Below are 27,993 nucleotides of genomic sequence, written 5' to 3'. Positions count from 1 at the left end.
GAATGATTTCATTAAATATTGATCTTCTCTTTTCTTCAATCAAAGAATCTTGAGAGCAAAATGATCAGATTCCTGACGAATGAACTGGGAAACTTTAAGAAAATCTTACAGGAAGAAAACAGACAAGAGTTTGTAAAGGAGTTTAATGAGAACAGAAGCAGAATCACAGAAGCAGCTCTTGATCTCACACTCTTCTTCCTGAGAGAGATGAAGCAAGATCAAGCTGCTGATACACTTGAAGGTAAGAGATTCCCAGCAAACATTTGAACATCTGATGACCACTGAAAAGGCGTCCCTGCTACACATTCCATCATGGTTGAAAAATATATCCAAAACCCAAATTGAAATGACGTTTATATTATACTTATAAATAATCACACTTATTATTTAAAACTGTGAAAGGCAACAAGGTTATTATAATGTCTGATTTCTGTCCAGTCAGACCTGAATGTCTTTATAACGTTGTAGACACGTGTAACGTGTTAACACACAAAGAACAACACTTTAAATAAAGCAGCTGCTTTTTATTTGATCAAACATTTTTAGCTAAACAACTATTTATTTCTGTTAAACATTAAGCACATTAACAGAACACCAGAGGGAAAAAAGATTTATGGAAACATTAAATTAATTGACAAGTCTGTTTTAACCCCCCAGCCCAGTTCTTCTAGGAGCATGTTTGAGGCTTTTTATGATTGCTCCATCTCCTGACAGCATCTGATTGAAGACAATATGATTGTGTATGAGCCTACAAGTAAATGTAAAAAAAAACTAAATGTAAAAAGTATATATTGTAAAGAAAAGGGGTAGGGGTGTCCCAATTCTCTTTAGCCTGAAGGCATAGGGCTAAGGGGAAGAGGTGAATACCCCTTGGAACAAAGATTTTGTCAGGACCACATTTGAAACCAAGGGGTAAGAACATTTCCCAGAATACACCAGTTACAACAGCAGCATTGCTGAACCCAGAAGTAAGGAGATCCACAAATTAGTATTTTTTGTCATTATTAAAAATGTTTTTAAGCACATGTTTTAATATATTCATAACTGCGTTCGTGTTTTACTATCATGCTTATTAAAAATACACTAAATTTGGCGATCTATAATCCATAATCATAACTTCTGTACAGCAGTCCCACAACATTCTGACACTCGATTACCCTGTCAGTAATGTCTAGTGGCTGGGAATGAGTTTTTACAGTGTCTGCTATAATGTTAATGTTGTTTTCGTGTGTTTACAGATGAATATGGCCACTGTATAAATGCACAGTATAGTCACGATCTTAATGCCACATTAGATCATTATGATAACATGATTTATGCCTTCAGTGATTTCCTGAAGATAAATACCAAAAAATAACCCAACTGGAATAACTACAGTAGTCACGATCGTTTGATCTCATATGAAGCAAGAGATCGTGATGACGCATGATGACATGTGCTGGTGCTGTAGTGCTGTCCCAATTCTTAGAGGATAAATTTTGAAGACCTTCCCCTTAACCCTCGTTTGTAAGGGCCAAGGGGTAGGGGTACAAAAATAGAATTGGGATTGGGCCTTAGTCTGTAACTGAACGAACAGGACATTTATTATGAAAGATGGGCAACATTAAACTAAACAAAACATCATTACAGAATAACATGATCTGAATGAAAATGCTGCCCACATTACCTTGAATAGCTTGTGGTACAAGCGGAACATTTGAATGCTCTATTTCTAGATGTCATTATTTAACATTCAGAAACATGAAATTGGATTGTAATTATCATGTTGGAGCAATACATTTAAACAATGCAGGGTAAATACATGACTTTGTTGAAACTCTGGACAGCTGCTGAGCTTATATGTGACACCACAATGAAAATGGAAAATAAAAAAATGTAATATAAATTTAATGCAGTTGCTATCTCTCTACATACAGACAGAATAATATGGATGGATGAATGGGATACAAAGATACTTAACCATTTGTCCTATAGTAAACTTAAGCAGAGCTATTTCTTTTCATCATCTTTGATGGACGCCTCGAAGGATCTTTAGTCACTCTCAGTATCTAGTTGCATTATAGAACATGTTGACTTGCCAGGGCCTAAAAGGCCAGATAATCTCCAAAGTTCATCATACAATTCAATGGACATGGCAAACATTTGTCTTTGGAATCCTAAAAGTAAATTCAGCACATGATTGTGTATACACGGTCACGGCTGTTACAGTATTCGTAAAATAAATGTGACAAGGTTTGTTATTTTTTATCAATTCCTTCTCAGGTTTTCCCCTGTATATTGGTTGTGAGAATATGGCATGGAAACTCAAATAAAAAACTAACAACAGTCAGCTAAAACACTAGAATCAATATTGTTGACAAATAAGAAATATTTATAACTACAAACAATGGAAAGTATTCAGACCACCTTACATTTTTCACTCTTTGTTATATTGCAGCTGTTTGCTAAAATCGTTTAAGTAATTTTTTTTCTTCATTAATGTACACACAGCCCTCCATATTGAAAGAAAAAACATGTTGGCATGTTTGTAGATTTCTAAAAAAAGAAAAAAAAGTGAAAAACCACATGGTTTATAACCTGTAAATGGTTCTCAAATGGAAAGCAGTAAATTTGGCTCAAAGAACTCTGGAAGTTTGCAGTGTCATCAGACAAGTGTTTGAGGGAATGAATGATGATTGGAAAGTTTGGTTTATTAAAATCTACAGAAGAATCAACAAAATGCTCCAGAATCTTAGAATTCATCAGGAAGTTGTCACGGATTGGCCAGGCTCTTCCACCAGTATCACGCAACGAGCACCATCACCTGAGTTCTAATCACACACAGCTGCAGCTAATCCCTCCAACTCACCACAAAAGCACACACCTCACATCACTTAGTGTCCGGGCTCATTCCAACGAAGTGGACTCATAGATAGTACCTCCTGGTATTCTCTATCTACTTAACTCGTCTCTTGTACTTACCTGATCTCTGTTTCCTTCCAGTCTGTCCAGCGTTCCTGGTGTCCTGTCAGAGTTGTGTGTGTCGTCAGGCTGTCTTCCCCGCAAGCCCTCTGGTGTGTGCATTCGGTCTTCCTCAGTGTCTGTCATCCATCCTGTCCCAAAGAAGGAGTATCAGCTCAACCGATAATCACTCACTTCCCCATAGTAATCCTTTTGTGCTCCGCTGTTAAAATAAACATTCATTTTCTCACCTTGTTTGTCCGTCTGCTTCCCTAACAGAAGCCCGGACCTCTACACAACTAACAGCATGAGCACTCCCGATCCCATTCAGGAGTTGGTGGACTCGCTGAAAAGAGTCCTACTACCATCTGCTCCACTTCCCGAAGCACCACCAGCACCGAGCACTTCACCGTCCACCCACTCATCCAGTCCCATGGCTCGACCAGCGCCCTACTCTGGCGGGGCGGAGGAGTGCAATGGATTTCTTCTACAATGTTCCCTTGTATTCACAATGCAACCTGATTTATACCCCACAGATCGGTCGAAGATTGCGTTCATCATCTCTCTTCTCTCTAGGTCGGCTCTCCGGTGGGCTGAGACCATCTGGCAGCAAGCTGGGCCGGTAACGAATTCCATTCATACATTTACCAGTATTTCATTTACCAGTATTTCAAGGAGGTCTTTGGTCGTGCGGATGGAGAAGTAGCAGCCGGAGAACAATTGTACCAACCTAAAACAGGGAGACTCACAATCACTAAGCGACAGAGGAGTCTGACCCGGGGTCTGTGTATGTACTGTGGTGCCGAAGGACATGTCAGGCTGGACTGTCCCATTCGTCCAGTACACTCCTTGGTGAGTGTGTTTAGTTCTACCATTGAAAAAATGCACCCTCTCACTACCAATGTTCAGTTAACTGCCCATTCTGTCTCTATTTCAGTCACGGCCCTTATCGACTCCGGGTCAGCTGGAAATTTCATCTCACACGCCCTCTGTCGCCACCTCCAGCTCCACACTGAAGCCTCGACGCACGTCTACCAGATTCAACATATAACCAACGATATCCATTCCCAGGCACGCATCCATCGTAAATGTGAACCCGTCAATCTTCAAGTGGGATTGCTTCACAAAGAGGAGATCCAATTTCTGGTTCTGGAGGGTGCATCGATGGACATCATCCTAGGGCGCCCGTGGCTGGTGAAGCACGATCCCATCCTCTCTTGGAGCACAGGAGAAATCAAGAGATGGGGTGAAGAATGCAGATCCAGCTGTTTTCCCGACCTACCCTTGCAGATTCAGAGACCCCTAACAGTCTACGTCACGTCAGTCGAGCCCTGTCGAGAAACGATCCATCCAGATTCCAAAGTTCTACTCCTCATACGAGGACGTATTTTGCCCCAAGAGAGCTTCCCAGCTACCTCCACATCGGCCATGGGACTGCGCCATAGACCTGCTTCCAGATGCTCCAATGCACAGAGGTAGGATCTACCCGTTGTTCCTTCCGGAAACTAAGGCCATGGAGAAGTACATTCAGTAGGCTCTGAGTCAGGGGTATATCCATCCATCCACATCACCCGCTGCCTCAAGCTTCTTCTTCGTGGCTAAGAAGGATGGAGGGTTGCGGCTATCGATTACAGAGTACTGAATCAAGGAACCATCAAATTCCGATATCCCCTTCCTCTCGTCCCTGCGGCCCTGGAACAACTCCGATCAGCCAAAATCTTCGCCAAGTTGGACCTCCGCAGCGCCTACAACCTGGTAAGAATACGTGAGGGGGACGAATGGAAGACAGCGTTTGTGACCTCTACTGGGCACTACGAGTACCTGGTCATGCCCTATGGTCTGGTCAACGCCCCCTCCGTATTCCAAAACTTCATCCACGAAGTCCTCCGGGAGTTCCTCCATCTCTTCGTCATTGTCTACATAGATGATATCCTGATTTACTCCCGGAGTGAGGCCGAACATCGCCACCACGTTGCGGAGGTCCTGCAAACCCTCAGAAAACATCAGTTGTACCTCAAGGCTGAAAAATGCTCATTCCACTTACCATCTGTTCAGTTCCTAGGGTACATCATCGATCAAAGAGGGGTTCGCATGGACGAGGGGAAGGTCACTTCCGTCATCTCCTGGCCAGAACCCAAAACCATAAAATAACTCCAACGATTCCAAGGATTTGCCAATTTCTATCGACGTTTCATCCACAATTACAGTCTCATCACCGCTCCACCTACCAATCTGCTCAAGAAATAACCCAAAACCCTATCCTTGCCTCCCGAAGCCGCCGCAGCCTTCAAAAGCCTCAAAGAATCCTTCACTCAAGCTCCAGTCCTGACTCACCCCAATCCCGACTTGCCTTTCGTGGTCGAAGTAGATGCATCGACCACTGGAGTGGGAGCTATCCTGTCTCAGTCCCACGGTACTCCCGCACTACTCCATCCATGTGCCTATTTCTCCCCAAAGCTCAGCCCGGCGGAAAAGAACTATGACATCGGGAACCGAGAACTTCTTGCTATCAAGCTCGCCTTAGAGGATTGGCGACACTGGTTGGAGGGGGCCAAACATCCATTCCAGGTGATCACAGATCACAAAAACTTACAATACCTCAAAGATGCTAAAAGACTCTGTCCTCATCAGGGCCCGATGGTCCTTGTTCTTCTCCAGATTTCAGTTTTCTATATCATAGCGACCAGGATCAAAAAACATCCGAGCAGACGCACTTTCTAGAATACATGATCAGCAAGAAATCATCGAGACCCCGGCCAAGATCCTTCCAGACCAGATTACTGTCTGTCCCATCACATGGTCCGCTCCTACAGTCGTCGCCACTCCAGAATCCAGAACTCCGCCGGGCTGTCCCCCTAATCGACGGTTTATCCCTGAAAACCAACGGGTAGATCTCATTCATTCCAGCCATACCTCTCTGGGCACAGGGCATCCCGGGGCCAACAACACCCTCTCGCTGCTATCCCAACGCTTTTGGTGGCCGAATATGGCAAGGGATGTGAGGAGATATATCCAAGGCTGTAGAGAATGCGCTATGTCGAAGAGTCCTCGCCATCTGCCTGCAGGCAGACTCCATCCCTTGCCCATCCCGAACCGCCCCTGGTCACACCTAGGAGTCGACTTCATGACGGATCTCCCATCATCTGGAGGTAATACCTGGATTTTTGTCATTGTAGATCGATTCTCAAAATTCTGTCGTTTGATTCCCTTGAAGGGTCTGCCCACAGCCCTAGAGACAGCTGAAAATCTATTCAACCATGTCTTTCGATGTTTTGGGTTACCTGAAGATATAGTCTCGGACCGGGGACCCCATTTCATCTCCAGACTATGGAAAGCCTTCTTCAGACTCCTAGGTGTGACCGTCAGCCTCTCTTCTGGCTATCATCCACAGACCAACGGCCAGACAGAGAGGAAGATCCAAGAAGTGGGGCGGTTCCTCAGGACCTTCTGTCACGGTCACCAAAACTCCTGGAGCCAGTTTCTGGGCTGGGCGGAATACGCCCAGAATTCCCTGCGGCAACCTACCACCCGACTCACGCCATTCCAGTGCATTCTGGGATTCCAACCTCCACTCTTTCCCTGGGATGGCGAACCTTCTGATGTCCCCGCAGTGGATTACTCGTTCCGGGAGAGCGAGAGGGTCTGGGACGATGCTCATCACCATCTTCAGAGGGCAGTTCGCAGAGCAAAAGAGGTGTCTGACAAAAGGAATATTCCAGGTCCCATCTATACTCTGGGGCAGAAAGTCTGGCTCTCCACCAGAGACATCCGCTTGCGACTGCCCTCCTGAAAACTTAGTCCCAGATTTGTTGGTCCCTTCACCATCATGGAACAGGTCACGTACAAATTCACGTACCCAGTCACGTACAAATTACAGTTACCACTGCAATACAGAATCCACCCCACATTCCACGTATCACTCCTCAAACCTTTTCACGACCCTCTGATTCCCTCCACAGAGCCTGGCCACGAAGAGGAACCCCCTCCCCCACTGATGTTGGAAGAAGGGTCCATCTACAAAGTCAAGGACATTCTACGGTCCCAGCGTCGTGGTGGTCATCTAGAATACCTCGTTGACTGGGAGGGATATGGACCAGAGCAGAGGTCTTGGGTCCCCAGATCCAATATATTAGATCCCGCACTTATGGAGGAGTTCCACTCTAATCACCCCGAGTTCCCGGCTCCTCGTGGACGAGGTAGACCACCACGGCGCCGGAGGTTTAGGCCCTCAGGAGCGGGCCTTGGGGAGGGGAGTAATGTCACAGATTGGCCAGGCTCTTCCACCAGTATCACGCAACGAGCACCATCACCTGAGTTCTAACGCACAGCTGCACCCAGTCACTCCAACTCACTACAATAGCACACACCTCACATCACTCAGTGTCCGGGCTCGTTCCAACGAAGCGGACTCATAGATAGTACCTCCTGGTATTCTCTATCTACTTAACTCGTCTCTTGTACTTACCTGATCTCTGTTTCCTTCCAGTCTGTCCAGCGTTCCCGGTGTCCTGTCAGAGTTGTGTGTGTCGTCTTCCCCGCAAGCCCTCTGGTGTGTGCATTCGGTCTTCCTCAGTGTCTGTCATCCATCCTGTCCCAAAGAAGGAGTATCAGCTCAACCGAACATTATTCACTTCCCCATAGTAATCCTTTTGTGCTCCGCTGTTAAAATAAACATCATTTATTTTCTCACCTTGTTTGTCCGTCTGCTTCCCTAACAGAAGTCAAGTTGGTTTTAGCTGGTCATTTTCCAGCCTGACCAGCTAAGTCCAGGCTGGAAACGGCTGGAAACCAGCCTGGAAATGGCCAAAACCCCTCTAAAACCAGGCTGGTTGACCAGCTAAAACCAGCCAACCAACCTAGGCTGGTTTAAGCTGGATTTTTCAGTAGGGAGGGTTCAGAAAAAACAAAACACCAGTGCAGAAATTCAACACAGAAGAACATAAACACTGACTGCCAGCTGGTGTTTCTGAAGTGTTACTGCAGAGCAACACAAACAGCAGAAGTATAAATGCATGGCTACACACAAGGCAGTCGCCGTGGGTCACGCCAATCACTCAGCACAGAAGTATAAACCAGTCTTAATGCTAACAGCTAAGGTAACTGTCTAATCCAAGGACTTCTAACATTACACAGATGACAAAGTGCACTCATGAAACTTCTGTTTCTTCATGATGAACAAGTCAAATTCATGCATATTATGAAAACTAACACATACTGTTCTTACACTAAAGTAAACTTGTAATAATTTGTCTTCCTCCTCTCCTCATGCTTGTGTATAAAAAAACACCATAACTGCGATCTCTTGCACATGAGTTGCATGAAGATGCGTCTTGTGACGCGATCTAAGTCCAAAATGTTGAAAGAGTTTGTTAACCCTAATAATACCTGTGTACCGGTCGAGTCGGTCCCTCCTGGATTGTCTTTCTTGTCAAAGATTTCCCATGCAGAATGTATTGTTGCCCACAGGGATGATATTTATTGACCGCTGTTGAAAAAAGATATCTCGCGGTTTATTAGAACATGTCATATGTGCCCACTGACCAGAAAACCTAATCAGCCACTGAAACCGGCCCCAATGTATCCAATTCCTCCAGTAAAGCAGCCATTTGAATATTTGTTAATGGACTGTGTTGGTCCAATACTCCCTCAAAATCGGGAAGTAAATTCCCCTTGACTGTAATGTCAAAGGAGTAGCTAGTAAAAGCCCTGTGTTAATTCGTCTCAATCTTCTGTTTACCTAAGCTCATTCAAAGTGACCAGGGAACAAACTTCAAAAATGTTTGTGGAGATTTTAAAGCAATTAAGAGTTCAACATCACTGTTCCAGCACACAACGTCCTCAGAGTCAAGGTGTGTTAGAGAGATTTCACCAAACACTGAAGTGACTCTTGTGTGTGTATTGTGGAGAATTAAATTGCGACTGGGAAGAAGGGCTTCCGTGGCTTTTGTTAGCCGCAAGGGAGGTCACACAGTCTAGTTTGGGTTTTAGTCCAAATGACGTTATCTGCGATCAGTTAAAAGGTAAACAGCCACCAAAAAGTTGAAAAGGCGCTTGTTTTTAGCTGGTCAGGCAGCACGGAAAAATTTGGAAAAGGCTCAAATTAAAATGAAAAAGCTTTCTGATCGTCGGTCTGGACAGCATGTTTTCAATCCCGGGGATCAGGTTTTGGCATTGCTGTCCTTAGTGAGCTCTCTGTTCTGCGCAAAATTTGTGGGAGCATGTACTGTGGTGTGTGCATTGTCTGATATTAATTATGAAAATAAACTCCAGATAGAATGGAAAAACCCAAGTCTTTCATGTAAACTTGCTGAAACCTTTTTTCTCCCGCGATTGTCAAGCAGCTGATATTATCTCATCAGGGGTGGTCAGTCCCGTGAATGAGGTGCTGGGACAATCCTCTGAAGGAGACAGGGTGGGTGGTAAGTTTTTAGGAAATGCTATAGTGCAACCCTAATTAACAAATTCTGAGATAGATTTGGAGGACTTGTTGTCTCACTTGTCTGTTTTGCAGCAAGCGGAGTTGTCACAGTTGATAAGTGAGTTTCCATCATTATTTGGGGATGTTTCATCACAAACTCATTTAATAAAGCATGACGTGGATGTGGGTGATGTTTCACCTATATGCCAGCATTTTTATTGCGTCTCTTTTGAAAAATGTATTAAATTAGAGTTAGAAATTCAGTACATGCTGAAGAATAACATTGCAAAACCATCATGTTCGAGTTGGGCATCGCCGTATTTATCGTAAAATTAATAAATCACTAAACCTGACACTTTTCCTATCCCAAGAGTTTCCTGTCCCAAGATTGCATTGATCAAGTGGGCTCAGCAAGATATGTTAGTAAATTTGATTTACTCAAAGGATAATGGCAGGTGCCTTTGACAACTTGGGCACAGAAAATTACTGTTTTTGTAACTTCTTCAGGGCTATATTCTTATTCTGTCATGAGCTTTGGGTTACAAAACACTGCTGCGACATTTCAGAGATTGATGAATTGTGTAATCTCTGGTTTAGAGGGTTGTTTGGTCTATTTGGACGATGTTATAGTTTGAAGCGATAACTGGGTTCAACACGTGAGACGGGTGTGAGAATTATTTATTTATAAACCTTTAGCTGAAGCTAATTTAACTGAATTTAGCTAAATGTGAATTTGCACAGGCACCGGTTTCCTATTTGGGCAAGGACGTGGGATAGAGTATGGTGCACCCTTTGCGTACTAAGGTGAGCATGATCAAGAATTGCCCTACTCCTTGTACTAAAGAAGAGCTTAAGCGGTTTATTGGAATGGCCAGTTATTATCGTGGGTTCTGCCCAAATTTTTCATGTTATTTGTCCACTGACTAGTCTATTGAAGAACTTTGGTAAGTTTGATAGACTCCATTCATTCATTAATTCATTTTCTTTTTGGCTTAGTCCCTTTATTAATTTGGGGTCGCCCCAGCAGAATGAACCGCCAACTTATCCAGCATATGTTTTACGCAGCGGATGCTCTTCCAGCTCCAACCCATCACTGGGAAACACCCATACATTCCCATTCACACACGTACACACTATGGCCAATTTAGCTTACCCAGTTCACCTACAATGCATGTCTTTGAACTTGTGAGGGACCTGAACCGGAGAGCCTGAAGGAAACCCACGCAAACACAGGGAGAACATGCAACCTCCACACAGAAATGCCTACTGACCCAAGGCTTGAACCAGCGACCTTATTGCTGTGAGGCAACAATGCTACCCTCTGCGCCACCGCGCTGCCTGAGTGGACTCCACATTGCCAAAAAGCTTTTGAGAATGTGAAGTTGTTGTTGACTGCTAAGTACTTCTGTGTTAGCAGCGCCCTAAAGTGGTCTTCCCTTTGAGATTCAGGTTGAAGCAAGTCACGAGGGAGCCAGAGCGGTCCTTCTCCAGACTCATTCCGATGGTCTTAGTCATCCAATAAGTTATTTCTCATGCAAATTTAACTCATATTAGTTGAATTATTCTGTTATTGAGAAGGAAACGCTGGCGCTTATCTAGGCACTTCAACATTTTGATGTATGTGTGGGAGGATGGTCCCCGGTTGATGTTTTTTTGATCACAATCCTTTGACATTTCTTCATTCATTGCAGTGTCTGAGTCCACGCTTACTTGACGATTAAACACATTAAGGGAATTAAGATTGTTTTTGCAGACACCTTGTCACGTGCCCCAGTGGTGCAGTGATAAAGTGGTATTTTGGTGTCCAATTGATGTGACTTGACCTACTCCTATATGTATGTATGCTATTCATTTTTGATGGGAGTTTTTTTTTTTTTTTTTTTTTACGGGGGTGTGTTAGGACTGCGCAGTTTTGGTTTGTGTTTCCGTATGTTCTGTCTGTTCTAGGTTGGTCTAGGTTGGGGCGTGCCCTTAGTGTACCTGTACCAGCGCCCTTATTTAAACTCAGTGAGAGAGTTTGTTGGGGCCGCTGTTCATTCATTGTTTGGGCAGTTGGCCAGAGCTGCACTCCAATTTAGGCTTTATGTTTTATTTTGCATCCATACACTAGCGCCGACAACACTTCACTTGCTTTTCACACTGATTGTACATATCGATACTGATGTTTTGATTGTTATTTTCAATTGTGCTAGAATACATATTATAAATGCATATGTAAATGGCATAAATTGTGGAGGTCCCTTTTACAACTAATTTACAACAATGTGTAAATGATTTAAGATATACTGCAATCATTTTTGGCCAGGCACATGACCTTGCCATCTGATCAATGTTTGCTGGGTCATGGCAACCTATCTAACTGTGACTTACAAATAAATCTAGAAAAGTGAACACTAAAACTCTCTGTTTCTTTGCTCCTGTATTTAGGCGAGCTTTTCTTCATCAATCAGCTTAAATGTAGCCTGAAGAAGAAATATCAAAGTGTGTTTGAAGGAATTGCTCAGCAAGGAGACTCCACACTTCTGAATAACATCTACACAGATCTCTATATCACTCAGGGTGCGAGTGAACAGGTCAACACTGAACATGAGATTAGACAGATTGAAGCTGCTTCTAGACGTCATCAATCACTAGAGATACAGGTTGAATGCAAACATTTGTTTGAAGCACCTGAACAAGACGAGCAGATCAGAACTGTCCTGACAAAAGGAGTTGCTGGCATCGGGAAATCAGTCTCTGTGCAAAAGTTTGTTCTGGATTGGGCTGAAGGGAAAGAAAATCAAGACATCAGCTTCATATTTCCTCTTCCATTCAGAGAGATGAACTTAAAGGAGAAAGAAAAACAAAGTTTAAAAGACCTTATAACTCAGTTTTTCCCAGAGAATAAAGGACTGAACCTTACAAAAAGCACACGATTCAAAGTCCTGTTCATCCTTGATGGATTGGATGAATGTCGTCTTCCTCTGAACTTTGCTAGTAATGAGACGTGTCGTGATGTATCTTCAGCAGTCTCTCTGGATGTTCTCCTGACGAACCTCATCAAGGGAAATCTGCTTCCTTCTGCTCTCATCTGGATCACCAGCAGACCAGCAGCTGCCAGTAAGATTCCTGCTGACTGTATCGACCGGCTGACAGAGATACGAGGATTCAATGATGCCCAAAAGGAGGAGTATTTCAGAAAGAGACTCACAGATCAGAATCAGGCCAAAGAAATCATTGATCACATTAAACAGTCAAAGAGTCTCTTTATTATGTGCCACATCCCAGTCTTCTGCTGGATTTCAGCCACTGTTCTCCAGAATATTTTGAAGGAGAACAGAAATACTGAACTGAAACACAGGGCTAATGCTGAAACACTGCAGGAATCTCCCAAGACTCTGACACAGATGTACACACACTTTCTCCGCTTTCAGATCCAGCAGAACAGAAGAAAGTATGATGGAGAAAACACACCAGATGTCTCCTGGGATCCAAACCTCATCCTTTCACTGGGGAAACTGGCCTTCCAGCAACTGGAAAGAAACAATGTGATCTTCTATGAGAGAGATCTGAAAGACTGTGGCATTGACGTCTATAAGGCATCGGTGTACTCGGGCATGTGTACCCAGATCTTTAAGAAGGAGACAGGAATCATTCTTGGTACCATGTACTGCTTTCTTCACTTGAGCATTCAAGAGTTCATTGCAGCCCTTTATCAACATCTGTTTCTAGACAGCGACAAGAAACGAGCAGAAAAAAGCAGAAATAAGGCTATGAGGAATTTGCTGAAGACTGCAGTGGACAAGGCTCTGGAAAGTGACAATGGACATCTGGACCTTTATCTTCGCTTCCTTCTCGGTCTGTCACTCCAGTCCAATCGACAACTCTTACGAGGCCTGTTGATACAGTTGGATGACAGTGACCAGAGCAAAAAGAAAATAATTGCATACATCAAGAAGAAACTAGAAGGAAATCTGTCTCCAGAGAGATCCATCAATCTGTTCTACTGTCTGAATGAACTGAATGATCAAACTCTGCTGAAACAGATTCAGTCTCACCTCAGTAGAGGAAGTCTGTCATCTGCTGACCTTTCACCTGCCCAGTGGTCTGCTCTGGTCTTTGTGTTGTTGACCTCAGAGGAGGAGCTGGAGGAGTTTGAGCTTCAGAAATTCCAGAGATCAGACGAGTGTCTCATCAGACTATCAGCAGTCATCAAATCCTCCAAAAGAGCTCAGTAAGTCAAAGTGCTTCTTTCTCAAATTAAATAATATAGTATATCATGTTAATGAACATGCACAATAGTGATATCATCTGCACTTGAAAATACATTAATAATTGTTTCTTATTTAGTATTTTTGTGTTTTTAATAACGTTTAGATTCATGTTTTGGCAGTGGTTGTTTAAGGGATAGTTTACCCAAAAAATAAATGTACAAATTTTTACTCACCCTCAAGGGGTTATAAACCTTTCACAAACTTTGTTTCTCCTGTTAAACATAAAAGAAGATTCCTGATGAAAGAAGCCTGTAACCATTGACTTCCACACCAGTTGTTTTTCCTACCATGTAGGTCAATGGCTAATGGTTTTCAGCTGTAATAAACTATTATCTGTTAAGCAGAATAAAAAGATCATAAAGGTTTGGAACCACTTAAGGGTGAGTAAATGTTTAGGAGAACTATCTCTTAAGAAACAGCAAATAAGCCAGAAAACTACATTGTCTATTAGCGGAAATTGCACACAAGTCAGCTATAAAATGATACAGCACCTTAAAAGTCCTTTCTGGTAAGAGTGGAATGATCACACTGATGTTGTTTTCTCCATTATGTCTATTTTGACCTTCTCTATGTTGATAATTATCAGGTAACACTGACTACGTTTACATGGACATCAGTAATGGAGTTATTTGCCTTAATCTAATCAAGACAATAATAAGATTAAGGCGTTTACATGAGCTGCTTTTTGAATTATAAGTTGCTTTCATGTTGCACATAATTTAGTTATTGTCATCAAGTCACCACACTATCCACATTTTCTACAGAGTTTCCTGTAATTTCAGATGTTTTATTTTTAATTTGTCAACTTTACGTACAGTTTGGCACTTTCACTTTCATTCGGGAACATTTCCTGCATGCTCCCTGTGACAAACGAGATATTAGATGCATCTATGAACTGCTGGAAGAGTGTTGTTTTAATGGAAGTTCATACCACATGCTGAACGAAAGAAAAAACCTCCGCATTTCACGATGCTGACGTCTGTGGTTTGCACTGACTCGGTAGGGGCAAAGAGTGTCAAACAGCTGTGTGTGTGCGTGTGTGTGTGTGTGTGTGTATATAGACTATCCTGTTCGAAACGCGTATGTAAAAATCAATGTAAAAGTAGCTTACTTTTATATCAAATAGCTTTTCAGTAGCGAAGCTATTTTATTAGTAAAGTAGCGCAGTAGCGTCCACACAAGCTACATTTACCGATCGCGGATCAATAAGTGACGGCATCGAAACTCACGGAGCTGTGAGGCCGGTGTCTAGCCGATGAAAGAAAAATCCATATGATGGCAAGAACGATGATTTTTTCTTCTTCTTCCTGTTTTACGGTGTTCAACAACAAAGGTTTTGGTGCATTACTGCCACCTCTGGTGAAACTTGCTTGATGAAAAGATGACTGAGGGAGAGGAGTTATTTCCACATGACCATACCTCCAGGAGTACGTTAAGATGCAATAACTTAATTCCTGATGCTGTGCTCAAAAAATAAAAATATTTTAGTGTATATATATATATATATATATATATATATATATATATATATATATATATATATATATATATATATATAATGCTTATTCCAATATATTTCCCTTTACTATTAATGACTATAGTATTTTGAATGTGTAACACTTGGTGTTATTGGATTGTTTTAGCTGTTATATACTATAACGTGTTTCTGTTTAGTACAGCATATTATTTACAGTAAATAACTGAACTGAACTATTCTGTCTCATACGTTTCATTGACAGTTTTATTGATCACTAAGATGTGATTGACTTGGATTTAAGTTGCTTTGATTTAAAAATTAAAATTGCAAAAACAGTTTAGATGTAGCTAAGCCTCTTTTGTTGCTCTTAGCTTAGCTTGCTACAGTTCCCAGGGGGTAGCTTTTAGTGTGGTTAAACTACATTTTAAGTAGAGTAGCTAATAGCTTAGCTCACTACATTTTTCTAGTAGCTTGCCCAACTCTTTGTCCATGTAAACGCACTCACTGACACAGACACACACTCATACACTATGGTCAGTTTTGTTTACCCAATTTACCTATACTGTATGTCTTCACGCTGTGGGGGAAACTGGAGCTGGGACTCAAACCAGCAACCTTCTTGTTGTTAGGTGAAAGTGCTAACCACTGAACCACAGTGCCGCCCTCTTCTTTGTCATATCTTCCTCTAATCATGCAGGCAGGCAAAGCAAATGCAAGAAGTGGATCTAGGTGCAGTTCTAATGTTAAATAAAATTCATACACAAAGAAAATGACAGAGCTGAAGAGCAGAAAACACAGACAAGAGAAACATACACACATACAGCAAGCTCTGATCAACACATAATGACTGAAACAGAGGAGCTTAAACACACAAAGTCTAATAGGTTAACAATGGGGTTAAGAGTAACTGGGCAACTGGGCAACTAACAAGAGTAACATGGGGAAAACTGAGGTGAACACAGAGAACACAAGGAAAACACAACAGTACAAGGACAGGCCAACCAGGACCATGACATAGCTCCCTTCTAGGAGAAGATTCCAGATGATCCTCAGAGGAAAACACAAAACAAGAGTGAGTTCATTAAGCTGGAGGTGCTACAGTGGACAAGGGTGATGGGGGAGAGGCAGGTTAGTGAAACCATGACAGGGTACAGGACAGAAGGTGATGGGGAAACTGACAGACAGGTGAACAGGAGGGAGGACAAAGCCAAGGCAGGGACTACTGCACAGTAAACCAGGGCAGATCCTGTGGATCAGGATAAACAGCTGGAGCACAGAGATATAATGTGTCCTTAAATTTAGCATTCACAGGTGAGGCAGTCTTTATCACTGGCACTTCTAAATAGATGTATTTATTTTCTATATTTCTGTATCTCAGTTTGCTTTTATTTGTCTGTTGATATGCAGCTTTTAAATGTGCTAAAGGAAATTATTCTCATTTAGTTTGTTCATGTGTTTTATTGTCTGTCATCTGTGGACCTTTGTGTATGATCTTCTCGTCTTTTGATAAAAATATTTCTTCATCTATTCAGACATCTGAAGGAAGCCATTTACTTTTGTTGCATAAACATAAATCCTATTAAAAGCTAAAATCACCAGATGTGCTCACTAATTGGTGAAGTTAAACCAGTCACTACAGTCAGATGTGCTTCAGATTATTAAACACACCAGATCAACACATACATATTGTGTTTGTCCTCTACACAGGCTACAGGGCTGTTATCTCACTGTTCAGTCCTGTGAGAGTTTGTCTTCAGCTCTACAATCCTCAAACTGTGTCCTGAGAGAGCTGGAGCTGAGTAACAATGACCTGCAGGATTCAGGAGTGAAGCTTCTCTCTGATGGACTGAAGAGTCAACACTGTAAACTGAAGACACTGAGGTAAATGATTCTCCACTCTACAGTGAACACAAAAATATTGAAACACTGCATGCAATGAGAAAAGCATTAACAGAATCCGAATGCTCAGAAAGAATCAGAAGAGCCCTTCGTAAGCAACTGCGACCTGTTCATGATAGATATGAGACGGGGGACAAAGTATATTATAAGAGAATAGAATGCAGTGAGTGGAGAGGTCCAGGTGTGTTCCTAGGCCAAGATGGTGTAGTTGTATTTGTCAGGCATGGCGGAACCTACAGTATGTACGAGTGCATCAGTCTTGACTAAGAAAGGTTGGACAAATATTGTGGGCTGCCAGACAAAGCAGACCTGACATTGTGCAAATAAACTCATCACAAAACTCAAATCAGAAGAGGTTAACTTGAGGTTTCAGTACTTGGGGAACAACAGCTCTGTTAAGCTAGTATTGTTCAGTGATTCCTCAATGGGAAACCTACTAGATGGTGGCACACAATGCAGTTATTTCATCATGCTTATGGGAGAAAATGGAAAATTCTCACCAATATCCTGGCAGTCAAAACGCATCAGGAGAGTTGTACGAAGTACCTTAGCAGGAGAGGCTTTGGCACTTGCAGACGGGATTGACAATGCAGTTTTCCTTGCTACACTCTACTCAAAGGTCACCACTGGTGACTGCTCATGCAACAACTTGCCCATTGTATGTAAAACAGACAATCATTCTCTTCTCGATGCTCTCAAATCTACAAAATCTGTTACTGAAAAGAGACTGCGCCTAGAAATCAGCAGCATGAAAGAGCTTATGTACTCTGGAACTATTGAGCAGATCTTGTGGTCTGACACCAAAGAGCAGCTTAAAACTCTGATCAAATGTAGTCGACTAAACCTAAAATGATTCAGAAGGCTGAAATACGACTAAAACTAAATTAAAATTTGCTGTTAAAATTAAAACACTTCATATATCTGACTGCTTGTATTAAAAGGAAAAACTGTATACTTTAATTGTGGAAAATTAACAATTGTGTATAGAAGAGATGGTATGCAAATATATAATTTCACTCACCTGGGAAACGGAGGCCACGTGAACGGTTTGTGAAGTGCACACAGCATGCCATATCATCTGATACTTGTAGGAAATAATTCCAAAAGGTGACTGACTGTGTAAAGCCACATAAACAACACAAAAATACATCGAGTTCAGCGGCTAATCAGCCGGAATCAGCTGAGGTGACGAGACAGCGACCAGGGAGACTTAGCTGTCACTCAAGTGGCCACGCCCTTAATTATGCAGACTTAATATAACCTAATATAAACAAAACAGATGAGTTCACAAATTCACCCCCTCACAGTTGCCATGAAGGGTAATATTAGCCAGATGAACCAAAATGGTTCTTTGTATTTGTTCTTGTAAACACCTTTTTTTTTCCTGCTGTAAAGTCGGCCATTTTAACAGTGGGCTCAATAGAAATCTGCTCTATATGGAGCCAGGACTAGCGGGATTTCCATGAATTGCAGTTTCAGTTACTTCTGTATTGGCTTCACGAGGGAGAGTGGGAGGTTGCTGCTTGGTCATTACTCTACTTATTTACTCAGTGCTATAGCTGAGCATCATGCACTGCAGCACCAACAGTAAATCTATACACTGCTATAAACTATTGCTGTACATTTACATTTACATTTAGTCATTTAGCAGACGCTTTTATCCAAAGCGACTTACAAATGAGGACAAGGAAGCAATTTACACAACTATAAGAGCAGCAGTGAACAAGCGCTATAGACAAGTTTCAGGTGTGTAAAAGTCTAAGAAGCAAAACATTAGTAGAATTTTTTTTTTTTTTTTTTGAGAGAGAGAGAGAGAGAGAGAGAGAGAGCACAGTGGTATAGCCAGAGAGGCAGTTGCAGATTAGGAAGGAAAGTGGAGACTAAACAGTTGCGTTTTTAGTCGTTTCTTGAAGACAACAAGTGACTCTGCTGTTCTGATGTAGTTAGGGAGTTCATTCCACCAACTGGGCAGATTGAATGTGAGAGTTCGGGAAAGTGATTTCTTCCCTCTTTGGGATAGAACAACGAGGCGACGTTCATTCACAGAACGCAAGTTTCTGGAGGGCACATATATCTGCAGAAGTGAGAGCAGATACGAAGGAGCACAGCTAGAGGTCACTTTGTAAGCAAACATCAGAGCTTTGAATTTGATGCGGGCAGCAACTGGCAGCCAGTGCAAACGGGTGAGTAGCGGAGTGACATGTGCTCTTTTGGGTTCATCAAAGACCACTCGTGCTGCTGCGTTCTGAAGCAGCTGAAGAGGTTTGATAGAACTAGCTGGTAGCCCGGCTAGCAGAGAGCTGCAATAGTCCAGTTTGGAGAGAACAAGAGCTTGAACAATGAGTTGAGCTGTATGTTCAGATAGGAAGGGTCGGACCTTTCTGATGTTGTAGATTGCGAATCTGCAAGATCGAGCAGTTCTAGAAATGTGGTCAGAGAAGTTCAGTTGGTCATCAATCGTAACTCCAAGGCTTTTTACCATTTTGGATGCAGTGATGGTTGCTCCATCCATCTGGATTGAAAAGTTATGGTGAAGAGTCGGGTTGGCAGAAACTTCAAGCATTTCCGTTTTCATGAGGTTAAGCTGGAGATGATGATCTTTCATCCAGAGTGAAATGTCTGACAGGCAGGCTGAAATGCGAGCTGGAACCGAGGGATCATCAGGGTGAAAAGAGAGGTATAGCTGGGTGTCATCAGCATAGCAGTGGTAGGAAAAACCATGTTTCTGGATGACTGTTCCTAAAGATGCCGTGTAGATGGAGAAGAGAAGTGGCCCAAGCACAGAGCCCTGAGGTACCCCAGTGTTTAGATGCTGTAGGTTGGACACCTCTCCCCTCCACGACACCCTGAATGACCTGTCCGAGAGGTAGGAACTGAACCATTGAATAACAGTGCCTGTGACGCCCAGTGACTCAAGCGTAGATAGCAGGATCTGGTGGTTTACAGTGTCAAAAGCAGCTGATAAATCCAGCAAGATGAGGACAGATGATTTAGAGTCTGCTTTAGCCAGTCTGAGATCCTCCACGACCGAGAGCAGGGCAGTCTCAGTTGAGTGGCCTTTCTTAAAGCCAGATTGCTTGTTGTCCATGAGGTTGTTTTGAGTAAGAAAGTCCAGGACTTGATTGAACACTACTTTCTCCAAAATCTTGGCCATGAATGGAAGCAGGGATACCGGTCGGTAGTTTTCAAGTAGCGTTTGATCCAGGTTGGGTTTCTTTAGCAGAGGGGTTACCCTAGCCTGCTTAAATGAAGTAGGGAATAGACCAGAGTCAAGAGATGTGTTAATTATGTGAGTCAGTGTTGGTATGACTGCAGGAGAAATGGCTTGCAGGACATGAGAGGGAATGGGATCTAGCGGACAGGTGGTTGCATGGCTTGATAGCACGAGATTGGACACCTCAGACTCAGAGAGCTGGGAGAAAGAGGTGAGTGTGTGTGGTGTTGGTGGTGTATCTTGCGTGTTTGTTGTAGGTGCAGCAAATTGAGCACTGATTTTTGCAGTTTTGGTGCAAAAGAATGTAGCAAAGTCATCAGTAGTGAGTGTGGAGGATGCGGGTTGCATCAGGACACTGACATTGCAAAGAGGACTTAAACTATTTTAAGCCCCTTTAAAGATTTAATGGCTTGAAACTGTTCAACAGACTGGTCAAAAATACTAGTAGTTTACCTTGTTAATAAAGGGTTTGCTGAATAATTGCAGACTCCTGCATTTTCAGATGGAGACTGTTCTTACATGTGCATTGATTGCTGACACATTTAACATATTACTTATGATATAAATAAACAATGCATATCTAATTTTAGATCTTCTTTATTCAATTTCTTTATTTCTGTTATATACCCATCTGTTTTACTTTATTCTGTAAAGTGCTTTGAGATGCAACCTTTAAAGATGCTACAGAAAATTATTGTTATTTGTTAATTAAAATATTAATAAATAAAACAGTTTAAAAAGTATTTCCTGTCTTGCAGTGTTAGGTGTTTAATAAAGAGTTGGGCTATTGGAGCATCTGAAGGAAGCCATTTAATTGTATTTTATAGACATTAATACTATTTAAAGCTAAAATCACCAGATGTGCTCACTGATCAGTGAACTGGAGACACTGAGGTCTGAGATCAAACACCTGATTGATTATTTGATTGATTGATTTTTTTGTTTTGTTACATCAGACAGATCACATTAACAGTGTGGTTTTTAGTAATGTGTGTTCTTTCTCAGATTGGCCATGTGTAATCTCAGTGCTCAGTCCTGTAAGAGTTTGTCTTCAGCTCTACAATCCTCAAACTGTGTCCTGAGAGAGCTGGACCTGAGTAACAATGACCTGCAGGATTCAGGAGTGAAGCTTCTCTCTGATGGACTGAAGAGTCAACACTGTAAACTGGAGACACTGAGGTAAATGATTCTCCACTCTACAATAACTACAGTCAGACAGTTTCATATTAGGGCTTTTCATGCTTGAACATGTTAACCCTGGGTGATACTAAACCCCAGATAACAGGAATTATGGTTTATCAGTAATTATGTTTCACACTGCTCATACTATACCTGTAGTTAACCCTCAGGGGTCTGAGGTGATTTTGGGACCCCTGAGATGTTTTGACATGCCCTGACATTTGTGCTTATTTCAGCTACTTCTTTCATAGTACTGGCCAACATGTATTTTATTTGTATTCAGCACAAACTGTGCTACAATAATATGTGAGAAATATTGGTGTACATGCTTGTGTTTTTTAGAAATAAATATTATGTGTGGTTAGTAGGTTTTAGAGGACAAAATAGCTGAAATAAGGTCCAAAAACCAGACTGAATGTGCCTGAACAAGACTTTAGAGGAAGCAGTCTTGTAGGCTGGAATATTTACTGCACAATTATGTGAAAATGATTCTCTCATTCAAAGAAAACATTACAAATGATCTAGGATTTGTTGGGTTTGTTTTGGGTGATCTCAGCGGTATGCGTGAGTGACAATGGTCATGAATAATTCACTTGGAGAGACAACAGACACTCCCCCACTCACCCATCAAGGGCAGTGTACAGCAATGTCCATCTGCCACAGCTAGCCCAAACTAAATGCTTGTTGTATGACTTGCTGTGTGACCATGTAAACACTCTGGGTGAACAATATACAGTGCTCAGCATTAGGGGTGGGCGGTACACCAGTGTCATAGTCATCACCGGTGTGAAATTGCACCACGACATGGATTTTCTAATACCGTCAATACCGTAATAAATCAATTATGCGCCTTGAACGGCTGCATTTACTTCAATAATAGCTAATTCTAAATAATAAGGCATTCAATTTTCTTTAAACGTTCAGTTGTGGTCTGAATACCTGTCCTTATACTACAGGGCTCGAAATTGCAACCATTTTGGTCGCATGAGCGCCCGAAATTTAATCTATGCACCCTCATAATATATTTGGGAGCATTTGTGTGTCTGAATATAATGGTTGTAGTGCAATCTGATTTGATTTTCTCTAAAAACTTGCTGAATCGCTCTACCCTGCTGCTGTATTGGTTCATATTAGCTGTCAGTCACTCAACGCTTCCCGCTGTCAGATAACAGGGAGCTTTTGTTACTGCAGGAAATGCAAACGGCTGAAGAGTGAAAAGTGCACAGGTTTGCAAACCTCACCTAAAGTTATAATAATAATAATGGCGCAGATGACAGCGATCATGACATGAGGTAAATGTTGATCCGCCAGCTGAGATCAATCGAGAGTTTTCGGAGAAGGTGCCCGAATCTCGATGCGTTGCATTCACCGCGTGTTCAGCGCAAATGTCCGCTAAATATAAAATCTAACACTGTACACATCATCGCCAAAGAAACTCACCTTTACTAAGTTTACACTGAAACTACAGCTCATAACAAAGAGCGGAATTGCGCTGGTGGTCATCGCGAGAATCCTGCTCTGTCTGCTCATAAATTGGTGCGGCTGACTCACCTGCTTTATTCCAGAAACACAGAGAAATGAAGATCAGCTCATAACGAGACTGAGCATTTACAATGACCCAAACCAAAACTTTTAAAGAGTGATAGAAGTGAGACTTTCTTTTGTCCATTCTTCCTTGAGATGTATATTATTTTGCTATTGAAAGTAGTACCATGATATTATACCGTCACCGTTCAAAAGATGAAAAATACCGTGATATTAATTTTAGGTCATATCGCCCACCCCTACTCAGCATATATAAGTACACCCCTCACTAATCTCTCTTTTACATTCATATTTTAAATAGGAAGCTCTACAATATTATATTTGTGGATATACAATAGATTAGCCAAATCTGGAGCTCATCTAACAAAATAACTTATGATAAAGCTCCAAAAACTGGTCCACTCAAATTTATATGTTCTAGAAAATATTAAATATAAAATTAAAAAAGAGGAAAAATCAAAAGAAGCAAAACAATGGAAGAATTCAGCTGAAATTTTGTAGGGTTTTTTGCAATATTTAGCCTGAATTTAATTGTGTTATCTTTCAATTTCTGAATATGTTTGGTGACTAAAATATTATTGTTATAAATATTTCTGTTTAATAAATCTGTTTTGTTTAAATGCACCAAAATACACTGCCTATATTGACTGAGAAATGGAGGAAAATCTGGATTTTCAGAATGGGCTGTACTCCATTATGCTGAGCGGCTGTATGTGCACTTATACAGCATGCACATATAATATATATTTGAAATGGTCTAAACGTGTTGGCCAAACTCTCTTGTGCATTAATCCAGCATTTAATAATCATTTGTGAATGAGTCTGAGACACTGAAGTAGCGTAATGACAAAAGCTTTAAACTCAAGAATAAATCCTATTTTAAAGATGAAAAACAATTACTTTAAATCTAAATCATATTTAAAGACCTTTTATAGAGATTTCCCCAAATAGTTGCAGTCTTAGTTCACTTTTTGAAAACTTTAGCAGGTTGTGACTATGTCTGTGGGTGTCAACATTCAACATCACTTTCCGTGTGAACAGCCCTTAAGTCTTACCAGATGTGGAGCCCAAATGTGCAGGGGTGTGATTTTATTTCTATTGATATACAGTTCTACAGATGATGTTGAGTCCTTGTTGAGTGTGTGAGTGTGTTTGCTGATGTGAGGGCTTGATCAATTAGGAGAGCTAATCAGGATGTGTGTGTGTGTGTGTGTGTGTGTTCATCACTGCTGTTGACATGAGCAGAAACAGCAGTCAGCATCTTCACAACACAAAGAGATGTGTGATTGTCCAACTGTGTGATGTGGACTATTGCTGTGTTTGTAGATTGTTTGGCTGTATGGTGACAGAGGAAGGCTGTGGTTTTCTGTCTTCAGCTCTGACTTCAAACCCCTCACACCTGAGAGAGCTGGATCTGAGCTACAATCATCCAGGAGATTCAGGAGTCAAGCTGCTCTCTGAACAACTGGAGGATCCAAACTACACACTGGAAAAACTCAAGTATGTGGAGCATCACTGGCCTTGTGCTTTTCCACTGAATGGCTTTAAAAAGACACTAGAAAGCTCTTTTCTGATCTTCAGTTTTCTGTGAGGGTTATGGGGTGAGGACAGACAGAAGATACAGCTTGTAGAGTATTCCAGTCATGTCTATGAAGAGCAAATCATTGAGTGTGAAATGAATCTCCTCTGTAAATGTTGGAGTGTATTGGCTCAGTTGTGACATTAAGCGGGACACACTGTACAGTTTCAGCATTTGAGCTGAGCAGAGAAACTTCTTCCTCCATTTGTGCTGAAGAATCCTCCAATATCAGGTCAGGAATAGGGTTGGGGATTGAAGATGGATTCAGATTCTGGAATCAGACACTTGGATTAATGTTCAGACTCTTGTTCTGAAATCAACATCTGGATTCCTCTTCTCTGTGCACACATGTGTATTTTTCACTTGCTAATCTGTCAGGAACTTGGGCGCTGGCGAGCAGCTTTAATAATCTGAACATAGTTTAGAGATGGACTGCAACATGTGCTCAAAGGCTGCATGTGCTGAAGAACGATGCCAAAGCTAAGTGTGATCACTGTAATAAATGAATGTTGCAGCAGGGTGTCTCCATCAACATGAGCAGTATCTGCGCTCGCTTCACCAACAGCAGAGGAAAAGAACGCACTGTGTTAGATTCATTGTGCATCCCGGCTGGAACCAACAAGTGTTGTGTGTTTTAGCTGAAGATCTTGGAGCATGTAGCTGAACAGCTCAGTGCTAGCTTTAGCTTATTAGCTGAGGGGGAAACTAAACAGCTCATTCTCTCCATCTGTGTGTGTTTACAGTCTGGATCATGGAGGAGACGCGAGGATTACAGCAGGACCACGCAAATGTAGGACTACACACACACACACTCTCTCACACATACACACACACAAAGACACACGCTCGCTCGCTCGCACGCACATACACACGCGCACACACACTAACACAAACACACACATGTACAGACACACACAAACACGCACGCACACACTCACATACACACGCGCATTCACACATGTACACACACACACACACACTCAGCTGTGGTTATACACACACTCCCTCTCTCTTTCAGGCACACACACACACACACAGACACTCACTCTCTCACACACACGCACACACACACACACAGCTGTGGTTATAAATGTGTGTGTTCTTGTGTTCAGGGGCCTGTTTCCTCACACTGGATCCAAACACAGCACACACTCGTCTCATTCTGTCTGAGGAGAACAGAGAGGTGAAGTGTGTGAGAGAGAATCAGCCGTATCCTGATCATCCAGACAGATTTGATGGTGTGTATCAGGTGTTGTGCAGAGAGAGTGTGTGTGGACACTGTTACTGGGAGATTGACTGGAGTGGAGATGATGTGGAAATATCAGTGTCGTATAAGAGCATCAGGAGGAAGGGAGGAGGTTTAGAGTGTGTGTTTGGATCTAATGCTCAGTCCTGGAGTTTGTTCTGTTCTTCCTCCAGTTTCTCATTCATACACAATAACACACGCACTGATCTCCCAGTAACTCCGCTCAGTAGGAGAATTGGAGTGTTTATGGATCACAGTGCAGGAACTCTGATCTTCTACAACCTCTATAGAGACGCAATGAGCCTCATCCACTCAGTCCAGACCACATTCACTGAGCCGCTCTGGCCTGGGTTTTGGGTTTATCCTGGATCATCAGTGAAACTGAGCTAAAGACTGACTAGAGATTTACTCAAAATCCTCTGCAGGAGCAGTCAGCAGCTGTGTGTGTGTGTGTGTGTGTGTGTGTGTGTGTGTGTGTGTGTGTGTATGTGAGAGAGACCTTTTTTTTTTTACTTTTTACAGCCTTTTTATTAACAAATAATTTTTAAAACAATCTCACATCAATTTATTTACCAGAGAAAAAATACTAATCAAATTAACCAAGGAGATAATAATAAATAAACAAATCTTACATATTACATCAGTATATGTGAGAACATGAGCTCTTGTTCATCAAGAAAACACAGCGCATTATCACAACACCACTCAAATTCAGAAATGTCCAATGTGCTCATTTGTTTGTATAAAGCATACTCTGTAACAATTCGTGACTTTAACATTTTCTTCAGAACTGAAACCATTTCTTGATCTCCCTTTTCATCCATTTAGTTTTTTCTCCTAACATAAATGGCAGATTTAGCAGTACCAACTCTAAAATGAATCAACTGACATTGAACTTTTTTCCTCCAACTATATTTGTACCCAAGAATAAAATCTCTTTTTGTAAATAACACCTTAAAAACAGAATTTCTAGAATATTAAATAAAGAGGAAAGTTTGGAGCAAAGCATAAACCAATGAAAACTGTCTCTCTTTCATTACAAAACAGACACATTTCTCTAACATTAGGATTTAGCATAGCAACAAAAGAATCGACTGCTATGGCCCCATGGAGTCTCCTCCATTGAAGATCACCTGCTCTTTTAGGTGATGGTGCTTTATAAAGGACATTCCATACTGGCTTTGTTAATACAGTCATTTCTAACTTCTCTCTCCACACAGTATCACTTCTATTTTTTAGCCATTTAGCATTTGTTACTTTAAGCATACATTTCACATTATATTCTTCAAGTAAATTCTTTTCTTGCATATTTAAAAGCTTATTTATCTTATCTAGAAAATGTTTCATAAAGCGTACAGATTTTACCCCCCAAAACGTTGACATTGTTTCCACTTCCTTAAAATCCGACCCTGTATTATTGACAATATGTGTGTGTGTGTGTCTTTTTCTTTGGCTCTCGGCGAAGGCGGTCGAACTTTTTCCCTCTCCGTCCCATATCTCTCCTCGCTAGCTCCTCTTGTCTTTGTCTTATTCTATCTCTGAGACTCTCCGTGCCCTGCTATCCAAACAAATAAGGAATTATGGATTTGATCAACTGTTCTCTGAATGCGATTGACACCATCTTCTCGACGAGAAGTTTGGGCTCGGGAGAGCCCACCTGTCCTGCGGGGACGTTTGCAGCTGGATACCTGATGGACGGGTGGGAGAAGTGGCGCGTCCTGTGCCTGGCTGCTCTGTCTCTGGAGGATATTGAAGACATTTACCTATTCGGAACTTTGATAACAGGGTTTCTGCTGATGGGCTTATGTGGGGCCCTAGCGTATCGACGAATGATGAAAGAGGTCAGTGCTGCTCAAAACCCCACCAGGCTGGCCGGCTTGATTGAAGCGCTGATGGGCAGGCTTGCTAATAATCAGACTGCAATATTAGATCTCAAACTGGAAAACATCGGGGTGAAGTTAGCAGCTTTGCAACAAAATTTGGCCAGATCTGGAGACGAGTGATGGACATTAAATATCTGTGAAATTGGCAGGTATTGACCTAAAGTTGAAGTATCTTTCTACTCTTTCGGCTTCCCTGTGTTTTCTTTTCTCCTGCCAGACGGCCTCGGCTGGAGGGAAACAACTTCTCCCGGATAGCAGTATAAGGAGACGCTCTGAAATTCCTGCTCCCCGTCAAGGACACCTGTTGGTCTATACAGGCTTACGCGCACACACACACACACAGATACACAGCACGACACT

General features: G+C 41.9%; 1 protein-coding gene across 2 annotated transcripts; it reads left to right on the top strand.

The window, feature by feature from the left end:
• LOC130222046 (NACHT, LRR and PYD domains-containing protein 3-like) lies at positions 1-26,140 on the top strand. Of its 2 annotated transcripts, XM_056454666.1 has the most exons (7): positions 1-241; positions 11,786-13,571; positions 16,796-16,969; positions 21,207-21,380; positions 24,252-24,425; positions 25,248-25,294; positions 25,617-26,140. In XM_056454666.1, the coding sequence occupies exons 1-7, from the start codon at positions 61-63 to the stop codon at positions 26,138-26,140; spliced, it is 3,060 nt and encodes a 1,019-aa protein (XP_056310641.1). In that variant the 5' UTR covers positions 1-60. The 2 variants fall into 2 exon arrangements, with proteins under 2 accessions (XP_056310641.1, XP_056310640.1); XM_056454665.1 differs by lacking the exon at positions 21,207-21,380.
• Positions 26,141-27,993: the final 1,853 nt, after the last annotated feature.

The sequence above is a fragment of the Danio aesculapii genome, chromosome 4 (genome assembly GCF_903798145.1).
Source record: "Danio aesculapii chromosome 4, fDanAes4.1, whole genome shotgun sequence".
Taxonomy (NCBI): Eukaryota; Metazoa; Chordata; class Actinopteri; order Cypriniformes; family Danionidae; genus Danio; species Danio aesculapii.
Note: the sequence above shows the minus strand (reverse complement) of the source record. Positions and strands in the feature narration are given on the sequence as shown.

Bases quoted from the DNA above. Each gene is read 5' to 3' on its own strand.
- LOC130222046 (XM_056454666.1), top strand. From the start codon at position 61: ATGATCAGATTCCTGACGAATGAACTGGGAAACTTTAAGAAAATCTTA. The intron at 13,572-16,795 runs GTAAGTCAAAGT...TCCTCTACACAG, and splicing joins AAATCCTCCAAAAGAGCTCA to GCTACAGGGCTGTTATCTCA. The intron at 21,381-24,251 runs GTAAATGATTCT...CTGTGTTTGTAG, and splicing joins TGTAAACTGGAGACACTGAG to ATTGTTTGGCTGTATGGTGA.